General features: G+C 54.7%; 2 protein-coding genes across 2 annotated transcripts in view; both read right to left on the reverse strand.

Annotated features, from left to right (window-relative positions):
- LOC139232724 (P2Y purinoceptor 3-like) overlaps window positions 1-5,813 on the reverse strand; it is a 42,002-nt gene extending 36,189 nt beyond the window's left edge. Inside the window, exon 1 of the mRNA XM_070863229.1 lies at window positions 5,600-5,813. The gene's annotated coding sequence lies outside the window, so the exon portion shown is untranslated. The remainder of the gene's footprint in view (window positions 1-5,599) is intronic.
- Window positions 5,814-6,787: 974 nt separating this feature from the next.
- LOC139233022 (schwannomin-interacting protein 1-like) overlaps window positions 6,788-11,136 on the reverse strand; it is a 16,578-nt gene continuing 12,229 nt past the window's right edge. The window contains exons 5-6 of the mRNA XM_070863530.1: window positions 9,503-9,612; window positions 6,788-8,796 (exon numbers count right to left, since the gene is read on the reverse strand). Coding sequence (XP_070719631.1) covers window positions 9,515-9,612 — 98 coding nt within the window. The 3' untranslated portion in view covers window positions 6,788-8,796; window positions 9,503-9,514. The remainder of the gene's footprint in view (window positions 8,797-9,502; window positions 9,613-11,136) is intronic.

Consider the following 11,136-nt stretch of genomic DNA (forward strand, 5'->3'; position numbering starts at 1 on the left):
GCGGTTCTCCCTCAGTACTGCCCCTCCGACAGTGCGGCACTCCCTCAGTACTGCCCCTCCGACAGTGCGGTTCTCCCTCAGTACTGCCCCTCCGACAGTGCGGCACTCCCTCAGCACTGCCCCTCCGACAGTGCGGCGCTCCCTCAGCACTGCCCCTCCGACAGTGCGGCACTCCCTCAGCACTGCCCCTCCGACAATGCGGCGCTCCCTCAGCACTGCCCCTCCGACAGTGCGGCGCTCCCTCAGCACTGCCCCTCCGACAGTGCGGCACTCCCTCAGTACTGCCCCTCCGACAGTGCGGCACTCCCTCAGCACTGCCCCTCCGACAGTGCGGCACTCCCTCAGCACTGCATTGGGAATGTCGGTCTGGATTTTTGCGCTCAAGTCCCTGGAGCGGGACTTGAACCCACGACCTCTGACTCAGAGTGTGCTGCCCACTGAGCCACGGCTGACACTCTAAGGAAAAGAAGTTGGACTGGTCGGCCTAAACGTCTTCGTTTTTTGAACCTGTAAGATATTCCTCAGTGTGCAGAGCGCGAGAGGCCACGCCCACAACCTGGAAGTCTCTCTCCCAAAAGGCTTTTGAGGTTGGGGGTGGGTTCCGTTGGAGCTTTCAAGACGGAGATCGACAGATTTTGGTTGGGCGAGGTCTTTAAGGGTTACAGAACCTGGGCAGGTAGATGGAGTTGGCTCACATAAGAAATAGGAGTCGGTCATTTAAGCCCTCGAGCCTGCTCCGCCATTTAATACGATCATGGCTGATCTGATCATGGACTCAGCTCCACTTCCCCGCCCGCTCCCCATAACCCTTTACTCCCTTATCGTTCAAAAATCTGTCTATCTCCACCTTAAATATAGTCAATGACCCAGCCTCCACAGCTCTCTGGGGCAGAGAATTCCACAGATTTACAACCCTCTGAGAGAAGAAATTTCTCCTCATCTCTGTTTTAAATGGGCGGCCCCTTATTCTAAGACCATGCCCCCTAGTTCTAGTCTCCCCCATCAGTGGAAACATCCTCTCTGCATCCACCTTGTCAAGCCCCCTCATAATCTTATACCTTTCGATAAGATCACCTCTCATTCTTCTGAATTCCAATGAGTAGAGGCCCAACCTCCTCAACCTTTCCTCATAAGTCAACCCCCTCATCCCCGGAATCAACCGAGTGAACCTTCTCTGAACTGCCTCCAAAGCAAGTATATCCTTTCGTAAATATGGAAACCAAAACTGCACGCAGTACTCCAGGTGTGGCCTCACCAATACCCTGTATAACTGGAGCAAGACTTCCCTGCTTTTATACTCCATCCCCTTTGCAATAAAGGCCAAGATACCATTGACCTTCCTGATCACTTGCTGTACCTGCATACTAACCTTTTGTGTTTCATCGCAGATCAACCTTCTCCTGTCCCAATGATCTATGCGCCAGAGATTGCCATAAAAATGCATCTGGGGGCCTCCTCCCCTTCACCGGGATCCTTTGAGGGACTGTTACCTTTTGGCTGGTGTGGACTGAGCCTCCGCTCACGGGTTGCTGGGTTACAGTATCGCCAACCATGATTGGCTGGATTCCTGGCGGTTCCATCACATGATCTCCTGCCTCCCACCGTCCCACCCAATCAAACAGCCTTTTCAATCTAACCCTACATTGATCCCTGGGATAAGAGAGTTGGCATAGGAGGAGAGGTTGAGTCGATTGGGCTTACTCTACTCTTTGGAGTTTAGAAGAATGAGAGGTGATATTGATTGTATAAAATTAAGAGGGCTTGACAGGTTGGATAAGCAGGAGATTTTGGTGTAGTCCATTGCCGTTCAGTGTTTTTTTTGACAATTACATCTACCTATTAAGAAGTCAGGGCAAAAGATTAGGACAAAGCAGCCCGCTTGATTGGTATCCCATCCACCACCTTCAACATTCACTCCCTCCACCACTGGCGCACCGTGGTGAATCTTTGGAATTCTCTACCCCAGAGGACTGGGGACGTTGAGTATATTCAAGGCTGAGATCGATAGATTTTTGGAGTCTCGGGGAATCGAGGGATATGGGGATCGGGCGGGAAAGTGGAGTTGAGGTTGAAGATCAGCCGTGATCTCATTAAATGGCAGAGCGGGCTCGAGGGGCCGAATGGCCGACTGCTATTTGTAAGGATCCAATCTATAATGCCCTCTAACTGGGAGGTAGAACGCCCTCGATCTGAATTAAGAAACTGTCAGTGTGAGGAACGCCATTTTTAACTGCACATGGCTACTCGACAATAGAGAGTGACATTGAACTTAATGAGTTGTTCAGGACTATAAATACACTAATTCTGATATTGTCCCATCTCCAATATTTCTATAACTAATCAAAAGTGTTTGAAGAATATGAAAATAAAAGTTTCTTGAAAACCCCCGGTTATTTTTCTCCCGGGGTTTTTGTCGGAGCTGTGTCCCGGAGATTAATCTCCGATTCCTGGAGACGCCAGGCCCGTCCTGGAGGGTTAGTGACCCTGCTCGACTGTGGGAGGGTGAGGAGCGGAGAGACAGGCCCCGGGGGTCCAGCTGTGGAATGCTCGCCTTGAAAAGTACAGGGCCTACTGTTGGATGGAGGGCCTGGGCTCCGGGTGATTTCCTGCCCCTCTCCTTCGCTTGCCGTGACTCTGTATCACAGCCCGCCAGTGTGGGCAGTAAGGCCGTGCTCGGGATCGAGGCCATCAACATGTCGGAGAACACAATCACTCACAACTGTCGGGGGAGAGAGGGAGGGAGAGAGAGAGATACAGAGATAGAGAGAGAGAGAGGGAGTCAGAGAGAGAGGGAGTCAGAGAGAGAGAGATACAGAGAGAGAGAGAGAGAGAGAGTCAGAGAGAGAGAGAGGGAGTCAGAGAGAGAGAAGGAGTCAGAGAGAGAGAAGGAGTCAGAGAGAGAGGGAGAGTCAGAGAGAGAGAGAGAGAGAGAGAGTCAGAGAGAGAGAGTTAGAGGGAGTCAGAGAGAGAGGGGGAGTCAGAGCGAGAGAGTGAGTCAGAGAGAGAGAGTCAGAGAGAGTGAGATAGAGGGAGGCAGAGAGAGTGAGAGAGAGATATAGAGAGAATCAGAGAGGCAGAGAGAGAGAGAGGGGGAGTCAGAGAGAGAGAGATAGAGAGAATCAGAGAGATAGGGAGAGGGAGACAGAGAGAGACAGAGAGGGAGTCAGAGAGAGAGAGGGGGGGGGGGGAGTTGGAGGGAGAGACAGAGATAGAGGGAGATAGAGAGTCAGAGATATACAGAGAGAAAGAGTGAGGGAGAGAAAGAGAGGGAGAGAGAGAGATAGAAACAGGGAGAGGGAAAGAAAGACAAAGAAAGAGAGAGACAGACAGAGTGAGATAGAGTGAGGGAGTTAGAAAACAGTGTGAGATGAGGGAGAGAGATGGAGAGAGAGCCTGTGTCAGCACAATGAGTGTTGGGTTGGAAGAACTCGATGGAAAGATGGAGTTTGGAGAAGGTTCAGTGTATAAATAGCTGGCTGTTCAAACACAGGCATTGAGCAATGCAGGCACTTACCCGTGTCAACAGCAGGCCAGCCCCTGCAGCTCCCCGATGGCTCAGTCAGCCTACCCCCCCCCACCACCGAGGTGCCTGTGGGCCAGGGAGACCCAGGTTCAGTTCCCGGCCTGGGCAGAGTCAAGCAGGGCCGGAGTGATCCAATCTATCCTAGTGATTGCAGCCTGGGAAAGGTGGGACCCAATCTCCTCGCCCTGACAGCTAGCCAGTGCCTCTTGCGGACGCCCCACAGTGCTTTACAGCCAATGGAGTACTTTTGGAGTATAGTCACATCACTGTTGTAATGTGGGAAACGCCAATTTACGCACAGCAAGCTCCCACACACAGCGATGTGATAATGGCCTGGATCATCTGTTTTAGTGATGTTGATTGAGGGATAAATATTGGCCCCAGGACACCGGGGAGAACTCCCCTGCTCTTCTTTCAAATAGTGGCCATGGGATCTTTTACCTTCACCTGAGAGGGCAGAAGGGGCCTCGGTTTAACATGAGAAACATGAGGGGGGCCGAGTATAGATCCTTGTGGGAGGGAGACGACACCAGAGCAACGGGAGAGGGGCGAGCGCGTGATTCGATGTTCCAGCTTGGGGTGGACTGCAGTCTGTAACCTCTGTATTGCGAATAAAACATTACGTGCTGCATTGTTGGATGTTTAATGGAGCGATTGTGCAAACAGCGAGAAGCTCGATCGGCACATTTTGATCCCGCACTGTTTGTTCAGGAAGAGAAAAACATGACGGTCGGCCGAGAGCGAAATGGTCAGAGCTGGACAGCACTTAGCAGCTAATTGAAGCCATTAGGCCCATCTGTCAGCAGACAGGAGAACAGCACTCGGCCGTTACCCTCCCCACTGCGAGGCCACACGGAGCCACCGACAGATCTGGCGTAGACTGGAGGGAGAGAGAGAAAAGCACGTTGTAAAGGGTCGTTGTGAATCGTCACCAAACCACTGACTCCCACCTCCGTAACATCGCCCGTCTCTCCCCCCTGGCCTCACCTCATCCATTGCCCAAACCCTCGTCCATGCCTTCATTACCTCCAGACTTGACTATTCCAATGCACTCCTGGCCGGCCTCCCACATTCTACCCGACGTAAAGTACAGGTGATCCAAAACTCGGCTGCCCCATGTCCTAACTCGCACCGAGTCCCGCTCACCCATCACCCACTGTGCTCGCTGCCCCGTGTCCTAACTCGCACCGAGTCCCACTCACCCATCACCTCCTGTGCTCACTGCCCCGTGTCCTAACTCACACCGAGTCCCGCTCACCCATCACCCCCTGTGCTCGCTGCCCCGTGTCCTAACTCGCACCGAGTCCCACTCACCCATCACCCACTGTGCTCGCTGCCCCGTGTCCTAACTCGCACCGAGTCCCGCTCACCCATCACCCCCTGTGCTCGCTGCCCCGTGTCCTAACTCGCACCGAGTCCCACTCACCCATCACACTCTGTGCTCACTGCCTCGTGTCCTAACTCGCACCGAGTCCCGCTCACCCATCACCCCCTGTGCTCGCTGCCTCGTGTCCTAACTCGCACCGAGTCCCGCTCACCCATCACCCTCTGTGCTCGCTGCCCCGTGTCCTAACTCGCACCAAGTCCTGCTCACCGATCACCCCCTGTGCTCACTGCCCCATGTCCTAACTCGCACCAAGTCCCGCTCACCGATCACCCCCTGTGCTCACTGCCCCATGTCCTAACTCGCACCAAGTCCCGCTCACCCATCACCCTCTGTGCTCACTGCCTCGTGTCCTAACTCACATCGAATCCCGCTCACCCATCACCCCCTGTGCTCACTGACCTACATTGGCTCCGGGTTAAGCAACTCCTCGATTTCAAAATTCTCATCCTGGTTTGCAAGTCCCTCCATGGCTCTCTCCTCTCCCCTCCCGATCTCTGTAATCTCCAGCCCCACAAATCCCCGAGATCTTTGCGCTCCTCCAATTCTTGCATATCGCTCGATTATAATCGCTCGATTATAATCGCTCCACCATTGGTGGCCGTGCCTTCTGTTGCCTGGGCCCCAAGCTCTGGAACTCCCTCCCTAAACCTCTGCATCTCTCCTCCTTTCAGATGCTCTTTAAAACCTACCTCTTAGTCTAAGTTTTAGCTCATGTGTCCGAATATCTCCTCATGTAGCTGGGTGTCAAGCTGTGCCTGATTAGGCTCCTGTGAAGACCTTGGGACGTTACAGTTCACGTTACCACTTCTCCAGCTTTGTAATTCACCAAGCGCTGCTCGTGAGATACATGGAATATACACCAAGTTTGGAAAGTTCTGTTCAAGATCGAAGGTATCCTCTTCCTAACAGAAAACCAGTAGTTAAGTTTGATTTGTAAATATATCTCTTGTCCATATCTCTTGTGTATAACCATGCAAGTTATGTATGATTACTTTGTTAGGATTACTTCTTCATTAAGGACAGAAAAGTGTAATATAGAGCCCCATCTAGTGGACTACTGTGGTAATGCAACTGCTGATCTAAATACAATAAAAGCATCATGTGACTAGGTCAGCTGACAAGTCCGTCTTGTAAGCGTGTTTTTGTGATGTTGTAAAGAATATATCTCAATACTCGTGTAAAGAATGGGTGACTTATGAACCCAGATTGTCCGCACAGGAGTAGATCAAAGTAGGACAGTGCGGCGCTCCCTCAGTACTGCCCCTCCGACAGTGCGGCTCCCTCAGTACTGCCCCTCCGACAGTGCGGCGCTCCCTCAGTACTGCCCCTCTGACAGTGCGGCGCTCCCTCAGTACCGCCCCTCCGACAGTGCGGCTCCCTCAGTACTGCCCCTCCGACAGTGCGGCGCTCCCTCAGTACTGCCCCTCCGACAGTGCGGCGCTCCCTCAGTACTGCCCCTCCGACAGTGCGGCACTCCTTCAGTACTGCCCCTCCGACAGTGCGGTGCTCCCTCAGTACCGACCCTCCGACAATGCGGCGCTCCCTCAGTACTGCCCCTCCGACAGTGCGGCGCTCCCTCAGTACTGCCCCTCCGACAGTGCGGCGCTCCCTCAATACTGCCCCTCCGACACTCCCTCAGTACTGCCCCTCCGACAGTGCGGCGCTCCCTCGGTAGTGCCCCTCCGAAAGTGCGGCGCTCCCTCAGCGCCCCGGATCTTGTGCTCAAGTCTCTGGAGTGGGGATTTGAACCCACGACCTTCTGACTCCGAGGCGAAAGAGAGAGCGAGCGACCCAATTAAGCAATGTTGGGCACCTAGCTATAAAAAATATGGGGAAAAAATGCACATTTCTCAGTTTCGTAAAACTTTATTTCAGTACTGAATATTTTTGCCCGTTGAAGAGTTAATGTAAGAATGGAAACCAGTATTTAAAAAAATATATATTTAAATATAAAAAATCATAAAATGATCAAAGACAATACTGATGGACTGGTCACCTGCGGTCAGAGGCCCACTCACAATGGCCTGTGCAGTATAGCATGGTGCCACCCTTTGGCTCAAGGACCCAGCGACTGTGACGGGGGCTGTGTGGGGTGGTTGGAGGGCCATTGGTGGACCTAGGACATGAGAGAAGTCGTGCTAACCCTGTATCCAACCTCAGTTAGACCACACGTGGAGCACTGCGTACAGTTCTGGTCACCATATTATATAAAAAGGATAGAGAGGCACTGGAGAGGTTGCAGAGAAGATTTACAAGGATGATACCAGAAATGCGAGGGTATACATATCAGGAAAGGATGAACAGGCTGGGTCTCCTTTCTCTTGAATAGACAAGGCTGAGGGGTGAGCTAATCGAGGTCTTTATCATTCTGAAAGGTTTTGATGGAGTGGATAGAGAGAGAATGTTTCCACTTGTGGGGAAGAACATAACTAGAGGTCATCGATGCAAGATAGTCAGCAAGACTTCTTCGACAGCACCTCCCAAACCCGCGACCTCTACCGCCTAGAAGGACAAGGGCAGCAGGCCCATGGGAACACCACCACCTACACATTCCCCTCCCAGTCACACACCATCCCGACTGGGAAATATATCGGCCGTTCCTTCATCGTCGCTGGGTCACAATCCTGGAACTCCCTCCCGAACAGCACTGTGGGAGCACCTTCACCACACGGACTGCAGCGGTTCAAGAAGGGGGCTCACCACCACCTTCTCAAGGGGCAATTAGGGATGGGCAATAAATGCCGGCCTTGGCCAGCGACAGCCACGTCATGGGAATGGATAAAAATAAAAATAAAAGAAATCCAAATGGGGAATTCAGAAGAAACGTCTTTAACCAGAGAGACTGTGGAACCCGCTGCCACAGGGAGGGCTTGAGGTGAATAGTATCGATGCGTTTCAGGGGAGGCTGGATAAACACACGAGGGGGAAAGGAATAGAGGGATATGGTGACGGGGTGAGATGGAGAGGGGTGGGAGGGGGCTGGTGTGGAGCATAAACCCCGGCACGGAGCGGTGGGACATAAACCCCGGCACGGAGCGGTGGGAGATAAACCCCGGCACGGAGCGGTGGGACATAAACCCCGGCACGGAGCGGTGGGACATAAACCCCGGCACGGAGCGGTGGGGCCCAGTGGCCTCTTTCAATGCTGTAAATTCCATGTGATGGATTCTTCATCGTCACTACTGCAATTCTAGAATTATGGATTTTTAAATTAAATTTTAAATTACGAGGAGAGACTACATAAACTAGGGTTGTAATCCCTTGTATTCAGACGGTTAAAGGGTGATCGAGTCGAAGTTTTCAGGATATTACGAGGAACAGATAGGGTAGTGCGGGAGAGACTATTCCCGTTGGTTGGGGAGTCTGGGACTAGGGGGCACAGTTGAAAGGTTAGAGCCAGACCCTTCAGGAGTCGAGCTCGGAAACACACAGAGGGTGGGGGATGTTTGGAACTCTCTTCCACAAAGGCCAGTTGGGTGCTGGGTCAGTTATTCTAAATCGGCAATTGATAGCTTTCTGTTGACCAAAGGTATTCAGGGACATGGGCCAACGGCGGGTGGGTGACGTCAGGTCGCAGGTCAGCCACGATCTCATCGAATGGCGGGACAGGCTCGAGGGGCTGAATGGCCTCCTCCTGTTCCCATGTTCCTGGTTTGCCTTCAGCCATTGAAGCGGCCGCGTGGATCTGAACCAGTCTGGAGGCGTGACCTCTTCCTCTTCACGTTAGCCGGGACATCGCCGGGATCTTGGCTGGGTTCCAATCCCGCATTAGAAACCGGAATTTCCTCAGGTGCAAAAATCGCAAAAAAAACGTTTTTTTTTAAATAAATCCCAATCGTGTAAACCTCTTGATTTATTTTCCTCTTTGGCTGGATTAACGCAGAACCTGAGGGAGGAAAATAATAAAGAGACCGATTAGGCAGGTTCCAGTCACTGCCTTCTCTCCCCCAAAACCTGAGACATGATTCAGAGAGCAGCAGGGCCAGATAAATAAAGGTCTCGCATTGATACAGTGCCTCAAGACATCCCTTATCACTGGATAGATATCTGTCCCCTTTAAAACTAGTACCAGTACTGACAATCCCAGTGCAGTGCCGAGGGAGCCCCGCGCTGTCGGAGGGGCAGTACTGAGGGAGCGCCGCACTGTCGGAGGGGCAGTACTGAGGGAGTGCCGCATTGTCGGAGGGGCAGTACTGAGGGAGTGCCGCACTGTCGGAGGGGCAAACTTTCAGATGAGACATTAAACTAATATGCCTCCCCTCTCAGGTGGACATAAAAGATCCCATAGCTACTATTTCGAAGAAGAGCAGGGGAGTTCTCTCCGATGTCCTGGGGCCAATATTTATCCCTTAATCAACATCACTAAAACATCCGGGTCATTATCACATTGCTGTGTGTGGGAGCTTGCTGTGCGTAAATTGGCTGCTGCATTTCCCACATTGCAACAGTGTCTACACTCCAAAAGTACTTCATTGGCTGTAAAGCACTTTGGGACATCCTGTAGCCGTGAAAGGCGCTATATAAATGCGATGTCTTTTTTCTTTCTTTAGCAAGGTAGCTATCTGACCCCTTAAAGTGACCCCTCCACTCACCTCCATTTGCGATCAGTGAGTCAGGTCTCCGATCTCCACCAACATAGCGTCCTGTTCTGTCTGCAGGTCATCGCGCGATTCGAGAAGTTCCATCAGTTGGGTGTTGAGGCCTGAACAGGAGAAGCAGTGCAGGGTCAGTGCTGGGCATCGGCATTCCCAACCGTGCTGGGGCCTGCTCCCCCCACACACACACTCCCCCTCCCCCCACACACACACTCCCCCTCCCCCCACACACACACTCCCCCTCCCCCCACACACACACTCCCCCTCCCCCCACACACACACTCCCCCTCCCCCCACACACACACTCCCCCTCCCCACACACACACTCCCCCCTCCCCCCCCCCACACACACACTCCCCCCCCCCCACACACACACTCCCCCCTCCCCCCACACACACACACTCCCCCCCCCCACACACACACTCCCCCCTCCCCCACACACACACACTCCCCCCTCCCCCCACACACACACACTCCCCCTCCTCCCCCACACACACACACTCTCCCCCTCCCCCCACACACACACTCCCCCCCTCCCCCCCCACACACACACTCCCCCCCCCACACACACACTCCCCCCTCCCCCCACACACACACACTCCCCCCCCCACACACACACTCCCCCCTCCCCACACACACACACCCCCCCCACACACACACACTCCCCCCCCCCCCCACACTCCCCACCCCACACACACACTCCCCCCTCCCCCCCACACACACTCCCCTCCCCCCACACACACACTCCCCCCTCCCCCCACACACACTCCCCCCACCCCACACACACACACTCCCCCCACACACACACTCCCCCCTCCCCCCACACACACACTCCCCCCTCCCCCCACACACACACTCCCCCCTCCCCCCACACACACACCCCCCCTCCCCCCACACACACACTCCCCCCTCCCCCACACACACACTCCCCCCTCCCCCCACACACACACTCCCCCCTCCCCCCACACACACACTCCCCCCTCCCCCCACACACACACTTCCCCCTCCCCCCACACACACACTCCCCCCTCCCCCACACACACACCACTCCCCCCTCCCCCCACACACACTCCCCCCTCCCCCCACACACACACTCCCCCCCTCCCCCCACACACACACACTCCCCCCCCACACACACACTTCCCCCCCACACACACACTTCCCCCCCCCCACACACACACACACACCCCCACCCCCCACACACACACACACCCCCCCACCCCCCCCACACACACACACTCCCTGCCCCCACACACACACCCCCCCACACACACACACTCCCCCCCCCCCACACACACACTCCCCCCCCCCCACACACACACTCCCCCCCCCCCACACACACACTCCCCCCTCCCCCCACACACACACTCCCCCCCCCCCACACACACACTCCCCCCCCGCACACACACACTCCCCCCCCCCCCCCCCCACACACACACACACACCCCCCCACACACACACACACTCCCCTCCACACACACACACACTCCCCTCCACACACTCCCCTCCCCCCCCCACACACACACACTCCCCCCCCCCCACACACACACCCCCCACACACACACACCCCCCCCACACACACCCCCCCCCACACACACCCCCCCCCACACACACCCCCCCCACACACCCCC

This window comes from Pristiophorus japonicus, chromosome 20 (assembly GCF_044704955.1).
Source record: "Pristiophorus japonicus isolate sPriJap1 chromosome 20, sPriJap1.hap1, whole genome shotgun sequence".
Taxonomy (NCBI): Eukaryota; Metazoa; Chordata; class Chondrichthyes; family Pristiophoridae; genus Pristiophorus; species Pristiophorus japonicus.